The sequence below is a fragment of the Canis lupus genome, chromosome 35, assembly GCF_048164855.1.
Source record: "Canis lupus baileyi chromosome 35, mCanLup2.hap1, whole genome shotgun sequence".
Lineage (NCBI taxonomy): Eukaryota > Metazoa > Chordata > Mammalia > Carnivora > Canidae > Canis > Canis lupus.
Window position 1 is genome coordinate 13,416,997 of NC_132872.1, and position 20,549 is coordinate 13,437,545.

At 40.7% G+C, this 20,549-nt stretch overlaps 1 protein-coding gene across 5 annotated transcripts in view; it reads left to right on the plus strand.

Annotated features, from left to right (window-relative positions):
* USF3 (upstream transcription factor family member 3) overlaps positions 1-19,361 on the plus strand; it is a 50,309-nt gene extending 30,948 nt beyond the window's left edge. For 4 of the 5 annotated variants that reach the window (XM_072812141.1, XM_072812139.1, XM_072812142.1 and 1 more), the window contains exons 5-7: positions 318-400; positions 4,439-4,535; positions 7,324-19,361. In XM_072812141.1, coding sequence (XP_072668242.1) covers positions 318-400; positions 4,439-4,535; positions 7,324-13,781 — 6,638 coding nt within the window. In that variant the 3' untranslated portion in view covers positions 13,782-19,361. The remainder of the gene's footprint in view (positions 1-317; positions 401-4,438; positions 4,536-7,323) is intronic. The other variant, XM_072812144.1, reaches the window with a different exon arrangement.
* Positions 19,362-20,549: the final 1,188 nt, after the last annotated feature.

A 20,549-nucleotide genomic window follows, 5' to 3' on the forward strand; every position in this document is an offset into this window, starting at 1 on the left:
TCTAGTAATTACTTGAGACACAATAATGGCTTAACAGTAATGTCATGTTAGCAACTTCTGTTTATATTTTAACTTAATTATTATAGATCACGTTTTTAAAATGCTAATAAAAGTATCACTTATGTCAATTCCTATAGTACTAGACTTAAAATACGACATTCTTAGAAATCTAATTGTAGTTATTTGTCTTCAGTAGAAACTGTTTGATAAAATTTTGTTAGGGATTTCTTTACCTAACATTTCTTTACTCAAGGAAAAAAACGAACTTTGGCAGTGGTATCATGAGGTTTGATAAATGGATTTTCTCCCCTATCTAGTGGAGAGGCATAGAAAGAAGAAAATCAATGCTGGAATAAATAGGATAGGAGAGCTGATCCCATGTTCCCCTGCCCTGAAGCAGGTAAGAAGTCCACTCATATTTTCATTCATTCCTTGTGAACAGATAACTCCCCAAGTTTTTTCTTTGCTCAGAGTGATTATTTTTGTTTCCTTTCCTTTATGGTATATAGTTAGCTACATGCCACACATACATGCTGGTATATAGTTAATAATTGCTTCAATGTGGTTTTTTTTGCTTAATTTTCTATATATCTATTTTTAATTTTTCCCATACTTATAGCAGTCTTCTAGTGGAGCATTCTACATGATCAAAAGGATCATATAATTTCTAGATCTTTAAGGTCTTGAGTTTTTCAGTCCCATGATTACATTTATTTATGTGCTATTGTGTTTACCAGGCATTTCTTTTATTTTTTGTCAATCATATTTTTCATCTTTAAATTCTTACCTTGAATCTTCTAAAGATCTCTATTTCATTCTCTGTGCCCTATCATCCTCCAGTGGTACATAAATCTCAGCTTATTAAAGTTTTGCTTTAATAAACTTGAGGGAACAGTTTTCCCTCAAGAAGATAGCTTTTGTTTTCCTCTTATAATGAGGATAAAATGTGCTCACTGAAAACAAAACAAAATAAAATGGAAACAATATGGAAGGCATAAAAAAGTTTGAAAAATAAATTGACATTCTACTCCCAAGTCATAACTACTATTAAAATGTTGTAAAAAAATAAATTAAAAAAATAAAATGTTGTTACACATCTCTTCAGACATTGCTTTATGTATATATATATGTATGTGTATATATATATGCATGTGTATATATATATTTGTAAAGCAAGGAATATATATTTATGTGAATACATACATATATATATATATATATATATATATACACACAAAAAAAAATACACACACACAAAGTGCTGTTTTATGTTCTTTTGAAAGATTTTATTTATTTATTCATAAAGACACAGAGAGAAAGAGACAGAGACATAGGCAGAGGGAGAAGCAGGCTCCATGAAGTGAGCCCAATGTGGGATTCGATCCTGGGACTCCAGCATCACACCCTGAGCCAAAGGCAGACATTCAACCACTGAGCCACCCACGTATCCCCCAAGTGGTGTTTTATAACCTGTCTTGTCATTTTCACTTACTGGTATATAGTACATCACTTTTAGTTATGGATAGTTTTCCTCATAAGATTACCTTTCTTTTTGATGGTTATATAGTTTTTCATTATAATGGGATATCATAATTTGTGTTAGCCTTTTTTTTGTGCATGTGTGTTAGCTTTTTTCAGTTAATTTTTAATTAAATTAATATACATGAAAATTAATATATAAACATAACAGCACTAAAAAGCTTAAAATGACAATTAGTGTCTGACCTGCTTGCTTCCCAAGTCCAGTACAACAACTTAAAAGCATCCATTCTCAGCTGCTTCTTCGGGTATTCACTTTTATATTTTCAAATAATATGCTTATATTACTATATCTTCATTTTTCTATTTTAGATTTTATCTATGGACTTCCTATCATGCTTTTCCCCTTTGCTTCCCTAGTCTAATCCTCCAATATAATTCTACTCCAACTTTTAATTAAATCAGTATTCAGTTTTTATGTTTTTAAGACTGAAAATATTGTGTGTGGTAGGCCAAGGAGTACTATTATTATGTTTTGTGTTTTGGGGGTTAATAATTGCCTTGTTATTTTCATTTGCTTATCATATACCTATCTTGTTATTTATTTATTTAAATTTTTAAAATTTATTTTTAATTTTTAAGTAAGCTCTTTATCTAGCATGGGGCTTGAACTCACAACCCTGAGATCAAGAGTCCCATGTTCTACTGACTGAGCGATCCAGGCACCTCTCTATCTATCTTTAGTTCTTTCCACACTTTCAGTAGTCCCATGCTGACTGAGCCATCCAGGCATGGCACCTCTCTCTGTACCTATCTGTAGTTCTTCCCGCACTTTCAGTGGTCTCTTTAGAGTTTCTACATAGTCAAGTGTACCATGACTACCATTTTCTCTTTTTCCTTTGAGACTTCTGGAACCTCTGCCCTTCTTCAGTCTCAATTGATTGGTCTTTTCCAACTCTTCTGTTTTTAATTTCAGCTCTCATATTTTTAATTTTCAAGAGTCTTTTTCTTATTTTTTTTTGTTCTTTTTCATATTACATATTTGGTTATGAATACAATACAATATCATGTCATTTCTGAGAATGTTGTATAGGTTTTTAAATTTTTTTCTTTTTGTTTTTGTTTCTTCTGATTTTCTTTTTTCCATTTTGTTTTGATGTTTTGTCTTTGATTTGGAGACTTTCCTTAACTGTTTAGTGATACTTAGCTGTTTTCTTATATTCGAGAATGAAGCATTAAAAAACTGCTTGGATAGGCTTGACTTCGGTGCCCTAACTTTTGAGTGATTAAGTAGTAGGCTAGTGTTGTTGTTTTTATGGCACTAAAAAATATCAATATTGGTAGCTTGTTTAATTTTGGGAATAACTATTAACTTTTATTTTCCAAAGAAGAGTCCTTCAGCCCCTTATCTAGAAGTGGAAAGGGTGGGAAGAGGCGTATAAGGCTGGTTGCCATATTCTGGGACCTGGGTCAGGGAAGGGGTGCAGGAGAGTCTCATGCTTTAGCAGGCAAAATTTTACTTTACCCTCCTGTCTTCACTGAGTTGCTTAATCTTGTCCACTTCTGTGCCAAACATCCCTGAGGTCAAAATTCTCTGATTCAAATTTCACAGAAAATAAACTTGTCTCCTGCAGTTGGGGCAAGAAGGGGAAGTCATCCAGCTTCATAGGGTGTGTGTGTGTGTGTGTGTGTGGGAGGGGGTTAATTTGTATTACTGCATAAGAAGAATCTTTCTACTGGTCCCCTCAATTTTTAAAAATGATTTTATTTATTTGAGAGAGTGAACAAAAGAGTGCAAAAGTGGGGACAGGAAGAAACAGACTCCCCTACTGAGCAGGGAGCCCAATGTGGGGCTTGATCCCAGGACTCTGAGATCATGACCTGAGCTGAAGGCAGATGCCCAACTGACTGAGCCACTCACTGTCTATTTAAAGGATCCATGTATCAGCATAGAACATTTCAGGACGGATACACAAGTAACTTTAGGGCAGTTGCCTCTAGAATGGGTCTAAGTCTAAAATCTTTCCATGGCCTTGAAGGCCCTTTCTGGTCTCTTCTACTACCACTCTTCCCCCTGGATACTTTACTTTTGTTCCACTCACCTCACCAGTGTCCCTCCAATATACGAGCACAGCCCCGCTTGGGGGCCTTTGCCCTTGCTGATCCTAAGACCTGGCCCCTCTTCCTCCATCTATCCAGGGGGAATACTTCCTTGTACTTCCTTCAGATTTTTGCTTTGCCTTACAAGAGAGGCCTTTTCCAACCTCCATATGCAAAATAGATTATAGTACAATGTCTTAGTTTGGGCTCCAATAAGGAAAATAGCACAGACTGGGTGGTTTAAACGATAGAAATGTATTTCTCACAGTTCTGGAGGCTGCAAAGTCTAAGATCAAGGTGCCAGCTGATTCAGTTCCTGGTGTATGCTCTTTTCCTGGTTATATTCTTGCATGACAGAGAGTGCGATCACTTCTCTCATGTCTTTTCTTCTAAGGGCACTGATCTCATTCATGAGGGATCGATCTATCTGCCAAAGGCCCACCTCCAAATACCATCATATCAGGGATCAGGGTTTCAACATGAATTACAGGGAGACAGAAACAGTCAGTCCATAGAACAGAATGACCTCTGCCATCTCTCTGGCCCCCTCTTCACCTTGCTTTATTTTTTCTTCATAGCACTTAGCACTACCATCTGATTTTATATATATATATATATATGTATATATATAAAATTCCTGAAGGTCAGGAATTTTGTCTTTATTTTGTTTATTATATTCCCCAGTAACTAGAACAGAGCCTGACACATAATAGATGCTCAATAATACTTAATAAATGAGAAATGAATAGTAGGAGCATTTGATGATGAAATGCTGGTGATGAAAACCAAAGCTTTAAGTTTCTTCTGGCAAGTTCTTACTCCTCAGTGAAACTTTTAAATGGTTAATTCTCTCTGGCAGAGCAAGAATATGATCCTGGACCAAGCCTTTAAATATATAACAGAATTGAAAAGGCAAAATGATGAACTCCTGCTTAATGGAGGAAACAATGAACAAGGTAAAGATTTTAAGATTCTTTTTGTTGTTTTTTTCCGTGTTCAGGTCTTTGTGTGGCAGGACAGTTTATATGAGGATAGAGAAGGCTTTTTTGACCCGAGACATTATTAAGATTGTATATTCTGTGGGTCTGAGAGAATAGTGCTACAAAATAAATTCATCTTAGTTTACGTCTTTCCCCTACTCTGAGCAACTCTAATCTTGCAGGCATACAGAATTCTGATTTTGGACTCTTCTGTGTACTTCATGTTTGCTTAACTCATGACATAAATAATGCTGGAACTCTCTTATTCCACTTGGATCCTCCAGCTGGGGGAATCCCATAAGAGGATGGAGGGGAGAGTCCTGCTCAATGTAACTTAAAAACAAAATAAAAATATGCCTGGGCCAAGACTTCACTGTGAATTAGCTCAAAAGGTCAAAACATTCTGTTCATAATTGTTTATATTGCATGGCATGTGTGCATCAGACTGCCTTATCCTTTGATGAAATTTGGTTTTTGTTCTTCATTATTTTTTTTTAGATAATTGCATTGTAAAAAACTTAATCAAGTTTAAGTTAAGTTTTTTTTAATAACAGCTTTTACACCCAGGCGAGTGTAAAGCTCAGAATGGTAGACAGTATGAGTTGTTCTTTATTTATGGCTCTGACAGGAACAGAGAAAGAATTTCCTGTGACAAGTCAGTAGGTCACCTTAAGAGGAACAAAGGTAGAATTTACTGGGGTGGGGGCAGGGTTGGGTTGCCTTCATTGTGTATCTGGAAGGTTAGCGTTCAGAATTCTCTTTGCTTACTTTAGTTAGACGACAGCTCATCCCTTCACCCAAGTCAGCTCTCTTTCACAATCCAGGCCTTGTTTTATGATGCTGGTAGGTGGGTAGTTTCATAATACAGGTTTGGTAACCTATCTGAGGCCCCACAGAAGGGATGTGAAGGCTAGAATGATGTGTAGACTTTTCTAAGGAGAGCTCCTTTGGTTTCACAGCCCAGAGGCTGAGGCAGTCAGGTTGCCGTAGGGAAAAGGGAACCTGTTAGAAAAACACAGGTTGCATGGGGCTCAGGACAAGAGCAGGTAGGCCAGCTTGAGGCGGCTCAAGTTTGACTACGCTGTCACCTCTGCCACCATCCTTCCTTTGGTTCTTTATTGTGCATCCGCTCTCTTCTCGTTTCTTCCCCCAGCAGCTCCCTCATATACTTACTGTCCATATGACAGCCTGGGCCGTGGTCCGAGCAGTGGCCTGGGGAGTTAAGCCCAATGGGGTTGAATCTTGTCTTCACTTACTCATTTAGTATCTGTGGTGATTTACTTACCCTCTTTCCGTCTCAGTTTCCTTATCTTAAAATGAAGATAATCTTAGCATGTGTGTGGCTGACTTTCGACACATTTATGTGATCATTCCAAGCCTGTTTCTCACACTTCAAAATAGTGATGACAGTAGGTAGTTCCCATCTCATGGTTGTTATGAGGATGAAAAGAAATAATACAGTAGCAGTACTTAGACTCGAGCTGGCATAGAGTAAATGTTACCTGTCATTGTTGTTGTTATGAAATGAGATGAAGAATGAAAAGTGCCAGGTGTGCCAGATGACAATAGTCATCATTATTATTTGGTCCATAGTAATTGTTCTTTAGTCTTTCTTTCTTTCTTTCTTTCTTTCTTTCTTTCTTTCTTTCTTTCTTTCTTTCTTTCTTTCTTGATTTTATTTATTCATTTGACACAGAGAGAGAGAGAGCACAAGCAGGGGAAATGGCAGACAGAGAGGGGGGGGGGAAAGCAGACTCCCTGCTGAGCAGTGAGCCCAATGTAGGGCTTGATTCCAGGACTCCAGGAGCATGACCTGACCCAAAGGCAGACTCTTAACCAACTGAGCCACCCAGGCGCCCCATGTCCTTTACTTTCTGATGTCCATGACACATCGGCATCTTCTGTGTCTCTTAGTTTAAATAATCTGCTAGTCTCAGCTCATCCTTGTCAGAACAGAACTTTTTATTCCAGGCCCCCACACAGGGCATTAGCTTTGAAGATTGACTGCCATTGGTGGAAGGAGAGGGGAGAGTACAACTATGGCAAGACAGTAGAATTGTAGGGTCACAGGCATAAATACCAGCAGCCAAGGCTGCTGCAGTAGTAGGATCCATGGGTAAAGTTCTCCCCCTTAAGAAAGAGTAAGGTTGTGACAGTAGTGTATATACATTGACCCTACCAAGGAAAATTCAAGTTCCATTATTGACACTTTCTTTGGTGCTCTACTAGATTACTTTTTAAACATTCCACTTGGGCTCTGTTATTTCAAAGAGTAAAATAGAAGCAAGTTTAAAACCATTTTTAAAGAGATTATCTATTACCACCTCAAGGAAAGTTTGAAGTTAGAGCATTTAAATGCTATTCTATTGATATTCAGTGTGATTTTCCTAACATGTTACCATGATATAAGTATGTCTTTCCTCTTTTTTCTTTTCTTTCTTTCTTTTTTTTTTTTTTTTTTTACTTTTGTGACTGTGCTATTGGCAATTTTTGAATTGGGAATTTTGAGATTTCTACATTGTAATTTCTGACCTTTGGGTTATTGACCTTAATGATACATTCTTTAAAAAGGATGGGATAGAGGCTTAAGATATCATTGTAAAAAGGAGAAAGAATTTGCTTTAGAGAAGAACTGAAAATTCTCAGTTGAGGTGTTTAGAAATACTAGAACTAGAATTCAGTGGTTAGCACACAGCATTTTCTTAGTTACTATTAATACTGACAGTAACAGGTAATTGTTTCACTTTTATTTTTAATATTGTAGCTGAAGAAATTAAAAAGCTACGTAAACAACTGGAAGAAATTCAAAAAGAAAATGGCCGGTATATTGAATTACTAAAAGCAAATGACATATGCCTCTATGATGACCCCACGATCCACTGGAAAGGAAATCTTAAAAACTCAAAGGTCTCTGTTGTTATTCCCAGTGATCAGGTTCAAAAAAATATCATTGTTTATTCCAATGGGAGTCAGCCTGGTGGAAACAGCCAGGGAACAGCTGTTCAGGGGATAACCTTTAATGTTGGTCATAATTTACAAAAGCAAACCGCCAATGTGGTGCCAGTACAGAGGACTTGCAATCTTGTGACTCCTGTGTCTATTTCTGGAGTTTACCCTTCTGAAAACAAGCCATGGCATCAGACTACAGTTTCTGCATTGGCTGCCAACCAGCCTGTTCCTCTTTGTCTTCCTGCTACCATTTCTGCTCAAAATATTCTTGAACTTTCCACCTCCGAAAGCGAATCGAGTGTGCTTGGTGCCACCAGTGCCTCATTGATCGCTGTTCCCATTGGGCCTGAACCTCCCCAACGTCGTTCCTTGCACACATGTCTAAATGATCAAAGTTCTCCTGAAAATAAGAATGGGCAAGAGAGCCCCAAATTAGTGAAGAAGACAGTCTCTTGTGCCACAAGCATCCCCACCGCCTCCTCAGCGACTGCCACGAAAGTGCACCATGGAAGCAAGTCCTGCCTGAGCGTACAGGATTTCAGAAATGATTTTCAAACCACCTTTGTTGTTTCAGTTACCACCACGGTCTGCTCCCAGCCTCCCAGATCTGCAGGTGATTCTTGTCCAGCGAGCATTAGCAAGGGTGCAGACTCGGCAAGTGTTACCGCAGTGGTGGCCCCTTCTGCCCCCGGAGGAGGGAAGACCACCACTCCGATAAGCACTGTCTCTGCAAACCCTTTGGACAATGGTTGGACTCTTTCTTGTTCTTTGCCTTCTTCAAGTGTTAGTGCTTCAGATTTAAAAAACATTAATAGCCTTACCCGAATTTCCTCCGCTGGAAACACACAGACCACGTGGACTACTTTGCAACTGGCGGGAAACACTATTCAGCCCTTAAGCCAGACACCTTCTTCTGCTGTGACTCCGGTATTAAATGAGTCTGGTACCAGCCCTACCACAACCAACCACAGTAGACACGTCGCCACAGGCGTCAACTTGAATAATTCCTTTCCAGCAGATGGGCAGGCAGTTGAGCAAGTAGTTGTAACCTTGCCTTCTTGTCCATCTTTACCTATGCAGCCACTGATTGCCCAGCCACAAGTTAAATCTCAGCCTCCAAAAAATATCCTTCCATTGAATTCAGCAATGCAAGTGTTTCAGATGGCTCAGCCAGTTGGGTCGGCTGTTAATGCAGCTCCAGCTAATCAAAATGTTATCATTCTTCAGCCCCCCAGCACTACCCCATGCCCAACAGTGATGAGAGCAGAGGTTCCCAACCAAACAGTAGGTCAACAGATAGTGATCATACAGGCAGCTAATCAGAACCCCTTGCCGCTCCTCTCAGCTCCACCTCCTGGTTCTGTTCGACTCCCTGTCAATGGAACCAGTGCTCTCATAGGGTCTAATAATTCAGTGCAAAATGTTTCGAACCCACAGACTTTTGGAGGAAAGCATCTTGTCCATATATTACCAAGACCTTCATCTTTATCAACATCTAGTTCAACACAAACTTTTTCTGTCACCATGTCAAACCAACAACAGCCTCAAACCATTTCTTTAAATGGACAGCTCTTTGCTTTGCAGCCTGTGATGTCCTCATCAGGAACTACAAATCAAACCCCTATGCAAATTATCCAACCCACCACCAGCGAAGATCCAAATACCAATGTTGCCCTGAATACATTTGGAGCTTTGGCCAGCCTCAATCAAAGCATATCACAGATGGCTGGGCAAAGCTGTGTACAGTTGTCTATTAGCCAGCCTGCCAATCCTCCAACTGCTGCAAATAGTCAGACCACCCCAGTCAACTGTGTTTCATTAACAACAACTGTAGCATCTCCCATGACAACTGATAATTCAGCCACACTACCCAGTACTTACAGTCTAGTAACTACTCCCTCAGTGAACACTGTAGCTTGTTTACCTAACGTGAGGTCAAAAAGGTTGAATAAGAAGCCAAGTGCCAAGAAACACTTAGGAGCTAACAAGTCAGCATGCCCCCTGAACCCAGTCAGAGATGCGAGCAAGTTAGACTGCCCCAGCGCTGAAGCCACTGCAGAGCCATCGTGTGCCGATGGGCTGCTGGAAAGCCTCCCTGTTGTGTTACCATCTGTCACCGTGTCCCAGGCAAATAGTATAAGTGTTTCTGGCTCACATTCTTTGGATGTTCTGAATTCTGAATCAGTGATACCTGAATCTGTACCCAAATCTAAGTCAGCAGAAGAGACTAGCTCACCCTCCCAAGAACCTGTAACAAGTGAACATTTTGTAACGGCCCCAGCAAAATCCAAAGATTCTGCCCCCATTTTGCAACGAGAGACATCTCAGGATAAGCCACCAACTAGTCTGGCATTGTCAGACGCTGCCAAATCCTGCACTTCGGCCAACGTGTTGATTCCATCTCCAAGCGATCCCCACATTTTGGTTTCTCAGGTTTCTGGTCTGTCATCTACCACTAGCACTAGCACCGACTGCGTTTCTGAGGTCGAGATCATTGCTGAACCTTGCAGGGTGGAGCAAGATTCCACGTCTGAAACAATGCAAACGACAGCTCTCTTAAAGGGGCAAGGTTTGACTGCATTGCTGTCTGGTCTTGCTAAAGAAAAAGACCCTCAGAAACTCTCTCTTTCAGTCCAGGTGGACCATCCTGACTTTTCTTCTGACAGTTCTAAAATAGTTGATTCAAGTGTCGAGTTACATCCCAAACAGGACCTCTTGCTGATGAACAGTGATGATAGAGATCCAGGGCAGCATCACTCCTGCATCCCTGATCAGGAGGTTATTAATGGTTCCTTGCTTGGCAGCAGGCAGGCTGACTCTCCCATGTCAACCAGTTCTGGCAGTAGCCGCAGTTTCTCTGTGGCGTCCATGCTTCCTGAAACGACTAGAGAGGATGTCACCAGCAATACGACAACTAATACTTGTGACAGCTGTACCTTTGTAGAGCAAACTGATATAGTCGCCCTTGCAGCAAGAGCTATTTTTGACCAGGAGAACCTTGAGAAGGGAAGAGCTGGCAGCCAGGCTGATATGAGGGAAGTTGCTTCGAAGCCTTCTGAAGCGTCACCTTTAGAGGGAGACCAGCCTTTCAAAACACAGATATCTAAAGAGGGGGGCACGGGACAGACGGAAGCAACACCAAATGAATTTAATTCTCAGGATTCGATTGAAGCGACTGTGGATCGGCCCCTTGGAAAACCAAGTTGTTCTGTAGGAATTAAAACATCAAATGCCTCTTTACAGGTTTCGACTTCTCAGCCACCGAGCATCACCAGTTTGAGTGTGAACAATCTTATCCACCAGAGCAGCATCAGCCATCCCCTGGTCACCTGTGCTGGTTTATCCCAGACTTCAGAGCAAACAGCTGTTCCTGCAACGGTTAACCTGACTGTTGCCTCCAGCTCCTACACCAGTCAGCCTCCTGGACCAGCTCTGATGACGGAATATCCCCAAGAACAGCTGAATACCATTGCTGGCACCATACCAAATCCACAGATTCAAGAGCCACTCTTAAAGCCAAGTCAGGAAAGCCGCAAAGACTCTGCTAAGCGTGCTGTCCAAGACGACCTTTTATTGTCTTCGGCTAAACGTCAAAAGCATTGTCAGCCCGCCCCGCTGAGGCTTGAAGCTATGTCCCTGATGAGCCGAACCCCAGACAGCATTTCTGATCAAGCTCAGATGATGGTCAACCAGCTCCCTCCCAATTCGGCAAACTCTGTTGGGCCTATTAGCAACCCAGCACACGGAGATGGCCTTACACGACTATTTCCACCTAGTAACAATTTTGTTGCCCCTGCACTGAGGCAAACGGAAGTCCAGTGCAGTTCTCAGAATTCAGTTGCTGAGCAGCAGCAAACCCAGGCCAGTCAACATCTCCAGGCCCTGCAACAGCATGTTCCAGCCCAGGGGGTATCTCACCTGCATAGCAACCACCTCTACTTAAAGCAGCAGCAGCAGCAGCAGCAGCAAGCAGGGCAGCTAAGAGAGAGGCATCACTTGTATCAGCTGCAGCATCATGTACCTCATGCAGAGAGCTCTGTCCACTCTCAGCCCCATAATGTCCACCAACAGAGAACTCTACAACAGGAAGTCCAGATGCAGAAAAAGAGGAATCTTGTTCAGGGCTCTCAGGCCTCTCAGCTTTCCTTACAACCAAAGCACCACGGAACTGACCAGTCCCGACCCAAGAGTGGGCAGCCCCACCCCCACCATCAGCAGATGCAGCAACAGATGCAGCAACACTTCGGAAGCACCCAGCCGGAGAAGAGTTGTGAAAACCCTTCAACCAGCCGGAACCACCATAACCATCCCCAGAACCATCTCAATCAAGATATCATGCACCAGCAGCAGGATGTGGGAAGCAGGCAGCAAGGTTCAGGGGTTTCTTCGGAACATGTGTCTGGGCATAATCCAATGCAGAGGCTTTTGACATCAAGAGGCCTAGAGCAGCAAATGGGGTCCCAGCCGAGCATCGTGACCAGACCTTCAGACATGACCTGTACTCCACACAGGCCGGAGAGGAATAGAGTTTCAAGTTATTCTGCTGAGGCACTTATTGGAAAGACGTCTTCTAATTCAGAGCAGAGAATGGGCATATCAATTCAGGGTTCCAGAGTTTCAGATCAGCTTGAGATGAGAAGCTATCTTGATGTCCCCAGGAATAAGAGTTTGGCCATTCACAATATGCAGGGTCGCGTGGACCACACGGTTGCCTCGGATATCCGCCTTTCCGACTGTCAGACCTTTAAACCAAGTGGAGCCAGTCAGCAGCCCCAGAGTAATTTTGAAGTACAATCTTCAAGAAATAATGAAATAGGTAACCCTGTATCATCATTGAGGAGTATGCAGTCCCAGGCCTTTCGAATTAGTCAAAACCCTGGTCCACCGCCAATCGACCGCCAAAAGAGATTACCTTATCCAGCAGTTCAGAGTATCCCGACAGGAAATGCCATCCCACCAAGGGACAGTGAGAATCCATGCCACCAGAGTTTCATGCAGAGTTTACTCGCCCCTCACCTTGGAGATCAGGTCCTTGGAAGCCAGAGGTCCCTCTCAGAGCATCAGAGGAACACACAGTGTGGCCCCTCCTCTGCAATTGAATATACTTGCCCCCCGACTCATGAAAGTGTCCATATTAGAAGAGAGAGTGAGAGTCAGAACAGGGAAAGTTGTGACATGTCCTTAGGTGCAATTAACACCAGGAACAGCACCTTGAATATTCCTTTCTCGAGTTCTTCTTCTTCAGGAGATATTCAGGGTCGAAACACAAGTCCCAATGTTTCTGTGCAGAAGTCCAATCCCATGAGGATAACTGACAGTCATGGGACCAAGGGCCACATGAACCCTCCAGTCACAACCAACATGCATGGGGTTGCAAGGCCAGCTCTACCCCATCCGTCTGTGTCTCACGGAAATGCTGAGCAAGGGCCTCCCGTACGTCCGACTAATTCTTCAGTTCCCCAGCGATCAAGGCATCCCTTGCAAGACAGCAGTGGTTCCAAAATTCGTCAGCCTGAACGGAATCGTTCTGGAAACCAAAGACACAGTAATGTCTTTGACCCAAGTCTCCCCCATCTTCCTCTGTCTACCAGTGGCAGCATGATCCTTGGACGCCAGCAACCCACTACAGAGAAGAGAGGAAGTATCGTTCGTTTCATGCCTGATAGCCCACAAGTCCCTAATGATAATTCAGCGCCTGACCAGCATACACTATCACAAAATTTCGGTTTTCCTTTTATTCCCGAGGGTGGCATGAATCCACCAATAAATGCTAATACTTCTTTCATTCCACAGGTTACTCAGCCTAGTGCCACTCGAACGCCAGCTCTCATCCCTGTAGACCCCCAAAACACGCTACCCTCCTTTTATCCCCCGTACTCTCCTGCTCATCCTACACTGTCCAATGATATTTCCATCCCCTATTTCTCCAATCAAATGTTCTCAAATCCTAGCACCGAGAAGGTAAACAGCGGAGGCTTAAATAACCGATTCGGATCAATTCTGTCTCCTCCCAGACCTGTCGGTTTTGCTCAACCAAGTTTTCCTCTTCTCCCTGACATGCCGCCCATGCACATGACCAACTCTCACTTGTCCAACTTTAACATGACATCTTTGTTTCCAGAAATAGCTACGGCTCTTCCCGATGGCTCGGCAATGTCACCTTTGCTTACGATAGCAAACTCCTCTGCCTCTGACTCTTCCAAGCAGTCCTCAAACAGACCTGCCCACAACATAAGCCATATTCTAGGTCATGACTGCAGTTCAGCTGTTTAAATACTGACAGACTAAATGTACATGTATCTGCTGAGATTGCAAATGTATTGGTGTGTGCATGCACAGGTAATGCACATGGAGAGGGAGGCCGTGTGTGTGTGTGTGTGTGTGTGTGTGTCTTTGTGTTTGTATAATCAATTTCCAGTTACCTTCTGAATGTAGGGAAACTACGTCAGAGATGATGTGAATCCTGGGTTGTCCAAAACAATTATCTCTCCTTTTTAACTGCACAGTGTGCTTTTTAAAACTTTCCAAGCAGAGTTACATTTTCAAGTTTGATTTGTAATCTTATATTCCCTAAATGCTAGTCAGCTGGAAGTTGGGGGGGGGGTCCTTTTGGCATGTGCTGGGTAGTAGGAAAGAACCTGGATTTTAAACTTGATTGTTGATTATTTATTAAATAGATACTTGAGATAGTCAAATTGCTTTCCAAAAATCCAGACACTTTGATACAACACAGTGGCTCATCACCAAATGTTTGGCCAATGTCAGCATCTAGAACGGTTCCTTACCCATGGCAGGTGTTGCATTAACATGGAATGGATGTCCATGGTTAGAGTCAAGCAGTCAGCAAATACATGAGTTGTTGAATCAGCTTTCATTTCCAAGGTTTGGTTTAGGTAGAGGCTTCTTTCTTAATTATGACAATTCATTGGTTTTCTGAATTTAATGTCTTGTCCTTCAAATTAGAGAGCCATTTTATATTTTAATGTGCCAAGATGCTGGAACACAAAGGTCTTCCTTACTTAGCCTTAAAAATAGCAATCTAAAAAAGCAAAGTACATAGATGTTCTCCATTTTGCGCTTGCATTTTGCATCAGGTCATAAAGATAGAAGCAGTTGTATTGCGAAGTTTTGCTTGTGTCCAGTTAAAGATGGTTGTTTCATCAATTAAATTTTGTTTTAGTGTTCTTTTTTCTGTTTATTTGATCTTGAAATAGTTTCCTTTATATTTGTTTAATCATTAGGAACTGCTCAGTAAATAATGTGTTTGGAATCTACACAATTATTTGAGCCTTACTTTTTAAATATTTCTGAGCAGGGTCTTGAGCTCTGTCAGTATTTTCACTTACTGATATTTATATTTAAAATATGGCATTGTATGTTACATTGTTACCCTCCTTAGTAATTATAATGAGAAGATGAATTTGTTCATTATTTTTCCTGATGGTAGATGTGAAACGGTGCTTCAGAAAATTGTCTATGTATATATCCGTGGGTGTGAATGTGTGTGTGCGTGCGTGTGCACGGGTTCACAGACATAGATTTTAAAGTATAAATTGGTCCTTTAAAAATTGGCCTGCCATCTGGAAATGGAAATTGTGACCTGAGACCTGCTGAAGTATTGGAAAACTTGACATAAGGGTTTTTAAAAGCCCCAGAGGAGTGAGTTGTGTACACACACACACACACTCACACAGAGACAGATATATTGAATCTTAAAAACTTAAAACCTATGAAAACAACCATATATACTCATATTCTCAAACCTATTACTCTTTGTTGTTATATTCTGGGCCAAATAGAGGAACGAGTGGGAGAGAGAAGTATAAATGATGTTGTCTGCTCTGTTAATAAAATGAACCCAAGGACCAGCATTTTATTTTATTTTTTCCTCCTTAAAAATGCCTCCTCAGGCTGGGTCAGAGCAGTTAACTCTGGCAAATACCTCTTGTGAAGACTCAGTAAAAGGGTCACGTGTGCCTCTTGAACTGTCCTTACCAAACCTTCCTCCCTCTTCCTCCTGCCCACCCAGCAGCCTCCTGGGGGCAAAAGAGAAAAAGAAAAAGAATTGCAAACAGGAAAAGCTTCTGTATTTTCTCCTTCAAATTGGTCATGGTGAAGAACAGGAGTTACTTAAATAAGACCACAGAAAAACACAGTAGTTAAAAGTCTCAATTGGGAAAAAAGTGAGATTCATGGCCTGTTTTTTAATTTTCTTAACTGGCTTTTAAGTTACAACATTCAGATTTTTCTCTGTACTTGAAAGGCCCAACCTGCCAATTTCAAGAATAGTGTTCAATATGCTTGGCTATTCATCCTCCCTCCCTCTGCTCTCCCTGTCGCTGTCGGTCATTCTGTCTCTCTCACATACACATCCAGACGCACGCACGCACGTACAGAGAGGTAGCCACTGCGTTCTGAGGAACTGGGCACCGTTAGATATAATTAGAACTACGGTAACAAGCCAAGGAGAAGATCAGTTTGAACACTGCAACAGGAAGGCCTCAGAGCCTGGTACTTTCAGGTATTTCTCTGTTGCACTGATTTTCCTTTTCTGCACAGCCCTGTTCAGAGGTAGCATCTGCATATTTCAGAGCTTTCATTCCAAGCATGTAATACTTTGATCCCAAATGAGCCTCTACCCCTAAGTAAGGCTTATTTGACCATCTCAAGAAAGATGTGACCACCTGCCAATTATTTGGCTCCTGCTTACATGTAGCTCTAATTATCTTACAGACGTGCATGAATATGTAAGAGATCACTGTATATATGGACTCGATTCTGAAAGTGTTCGAAGCCTAGTAGTCTTACTTGATTTAAAAGCACGAGTGTATGAGCTTTACCAGCAGTATATTAAATATTTGATAATCAGAGCTACATGATTTTGGGGAGGAAATTTATTATTTAATATCCAACAATCTCGATACAATTTTTGGCTAAAGTATGGCAGGAAACAGTCCGTGTTGGTTATAACAAATTTAATGTTATCCTTGGCTTGCTAATATATGACTGTAGAATGTAAAACCATTTCCACAAATAATTTTGTAATTTCTGGAAATACACAAACATGTATAAATGTATGAATCATAAATGAGTCATTAATTAAATTATTTCTCTTTTAGTGTTACAGATCACATAGAATCAATTAGAGAAAGTGGTTGATTCCTCTAAATATTTAATGCAGTAATTCCTAATGAGGTGAAAATTTCAGATTCTCATGTATAATTTTTAATGTGTGAATCATGGAAAAAAGAAATCAAGTGTGATGTCATTTGTTTTTTTGGTACATAGCAGTTGTTTGGGGGTATTTTATACCATTTCAGGAAATTTATTTTTATTTAAATTGTAAGACCTTTTGGAGGGACCAGGGATGGCACTTTTTTCCAAAGGTGGAAAAATACTCCACAGTGATCATGCTTTATAAAATTTAACATTTTAGAACTGTGGAAAAAGAAGAATGAGGAAGGAATATTCTTTTATAGCAGTTTCCAGTTACATATTAGGGTGAACTGCAATAAAGATCAATTTTTAAAAATCAGCCTTGTTTTTTCCCCCCTGATCAGCCTTCTTAAAATACACAATTAATTAAACATTTTAAAGATAATTAATTTGTCTTGCTCTTGCCTTCTAACATCCATGTCATAGAGAGGCTAAAAATTCATACCTCCCCCCCAAAATGTAGAAACACATTTTAATGGGAGTGAAATTTTAAAAATTTGAAAAAGCACCTTCTTAACCTTGTCCTTCCTTTGAACCATAGGTACCTGGGCTCCTCTTTTCTTCCACCTGCTCCGTGTCAAACAGGTGGCAGGGAACCTGCTCATTTCCTTAGGATGATTCCTCCTCTGCCTTGAAATGTTTACTGGGCCCATTGTGATAGTGAGGCATGCTCCTAAATCAGTGATTCCCAATTCCTGGCTTTGGGAACCAATATATCTCCTGTTCTATCAAGGGACAGCATGATTTCTTGACACAAAATTAGTTCAGAGTTGATTTAAAATATTGAATGTGCCATACAGTTCTGCTCCTTGTTTTGATGAACTTGGTTTTTTTTCCCCCCACGGAAGAGTTTAGGAAGCGCAAAGGTGGTACCAAAATCAGATGGCTTTGGGTTGATACCTTTAGGAACCTGGAAGTCGTAATTCTGTTGTCTGTATAAGTTCTACCTTTGCCCGGAGAGAATCGCCTATGGCTGTGTATATCCAGAGGGCAATAATAATAAGCCAAATAAACTAGTGTGAAGTTAATCTGTGAGTGATGACTTTATGATACTTATATGCAAATTAGAGACCAGAAATTCGTTTCTTCTCGAGCTACCGTTTTGGCTAAATGCTCCCAACAGAAAAGGGTCCTTTTTTTTTTTTTTTTTTTTGACTTAACCATAGTCTCCCTGCTTTCTACACTTTCTGTGTGAGCCTGACAGTGTTTTAATCCAGAGTCTGTGGGGGACAGACACCAAGTTTAGACTGAGGCAGTCCAGCATGAGGACCTTCTTGGACATAGAGCTTCTAGTTCTGCCCACGTGCCTCTATCCTGGCACTGCACTTTACCTGAAACTGTGCCTCTGGTCCTAAGACCAGTCATTGGAACACATCACTCACCCACTCCTCTGTTAAAAAGCAAAGGGCCAGCCAGAATGGTACATGCTGTGTCATCAAACACCTAGAAGACTAGAACAGCTGATATTTCTCACGGTTGCCTTATCATTCTCTGAGCCATCTTCAATGCAGATCTTGTAAAAAAAATATGTACTAGTTAGAAGCATAACTCCTTTTAAACTCAGAGCTTGTAGGTGGTGGTCATTCAACATTGTTTCCATATTTGCCCAAACCTTATCAACTGTAGGGCTGTGGTGCATGCATGTGTTCTTAAACATGAGCCAACCTGGGTTGAAAGTATTGGATCTAATATTCAAATTGCTGTTGTTTTGGATGATAATCTGTCATGAGAGATCTCATGAGACATAGAAGATAACTCTTGTGATTTAACACTTTTTAAAAAAAGTGATCCTAAGTTGTGGGTTTTTCAGGTTTTTTGGCTCAGTTGTGTGTCTAGCTCTCCACCATACTATGTCATAGGAACTTAGAGTTTTCTCCATCTAACTCCTTCTTCACTTCTCTGGATCTCTTTATCCCCAGCCCTTAAGTCTTAAAACCATTTTCATCTGTGAGGTCATCGAGGCACTGGACTTGACTATAATGGTAACCTTTAAGGGAGTTGAACTGTTGATCTTCCAAGAAGAAAGGGACCAGACAGTGTTGCTTAAAATGCTGCAGTTGTGTTACTGTGAAGAAAAGATTTGCTTCCACTTTCAGCAGGCCATATATATATATTATATATATATATATATAATTTGTATATATACACATTTTGGTAAAAATAGGTGGAAAAATCTGAGAACATAATTACCTTCACAAATTATTTATAGATACACTGGGTGAGAGGCTTACTGTAGGGCAGTCACCAGAAAAAACCTAACTAGTCTTTCAATAGTGTAATATTTGGATCTATTCCCATGCCAGCGATGTCTGCTGTGTACTGTGTCCTATTACTGTAAATCACCTGGTTTATAATCCTAATGGGAACTAATTTGTTTTATAATGGAATCCAGAGCAGATATGTATAATACGATCAGGATTGTCCTACAGTTGTAAATAAGAATAGGTCCTGTTTATTTTGACATCTTTTTACAAATGCATTGTATTAGGGTGTGAATATTCTGAACCATGCTCTTGTTTAAAGTTTTGAAATTTTTATTGGTAAATGTAACATTTTAATGGTTGTAATAATTATTTGTATAGATATGAATATAGTATTTTATTTAAGAAAATAAACTTTGCATTTTTGCATTGTGAATTCTGTTGTTTCTGATCATTGCATATGCCGCCTCAAACCTGGTATTAAAATGACTTGTCTTGCCTACCAAAGTTTTCTATTCAAGTAATCTTTCAATTTTACCAAAATGTCTGAAAATGATACCATGACACATTTCCCATGGGAAGTGTGTTCCTGGTCAAAGAGTCAACCTCAAGTAAGTCATAATTATGACCAGTGCCATATTGTCAGAGCAAACCATACACCTTTGTACCTATTGTAAAAAGCAAAATTAAAATTTTAGATCTAGAGGTGCCTAGGTGGCTCAGTAGGTTGAGCGTCTGCTTTTGTCTCAAGTCATGATCCCAGGGTCCTGGGATGGAGTCCGCATCAGGTTCCTTGCTCTGTGGGGAGCCTGCTTCTCCCTCTCCCTCTGCCTCCCGCTCCCCCTGCTTGTGCTTTCTCTGTCAAGTAAATAAATAAAATCTTAAAAAACATTTCAGATCTAGAAGAGTACTGAGAGATGATTCAGCTAAACTCACGTACTTTTGTGGAGGAAACAAGCATAGACCTTTAGAACAAGAAATGGGTCTTTTTTATAGCTACCCACATCAACTTGGTTACATATTTTTTAAAAAGATTTTTATTTATTTGAGAGAGAATGCATGGGAGCAAGGGGGAGGAAGTGGAGGACGGGAGGAAGCAGCAGAGGAACAAGCAGACTCCCATTGAGTGCTGAGCCCAACACAGGGCTACATCTTACGACCCGCCCCCCGAAATCATGACCCTGAGATCATGACCTGAGCCAAAATCAAGAACTGGAAGCCTAATCAACTGAGCCACCCAGGCGCTCCCAACTTGGTTACAAACTTCAAGCATGAAGTTTGAGGGAGAAAACAAGTTGCAGGAGAGCTTGAACAGCATAAGTGATATAAGTTTAAATACCTAGAAATCAATTTATTTTTTAGGGATACCTACAGTTGTGATAAAAATGATAAATTAAGGAAATGATAAACCCAAAGTTCAGGATAATGAGTGCTTCTTAGGAAAGGAGGGAGGGGAATTTTATCAAGGAGGGATACTTCAAAAGCACTGGTATGTTCCATTAAACTGAATAGCAGGTACTCAGGTGTTTATCTCACACCTGAAGTGTTCGTTTTATGAATGAATAAACTACATCCTAATATTAAAATGGGTAAAATGAGGATGTTAGAGATCATTTATTCCCAT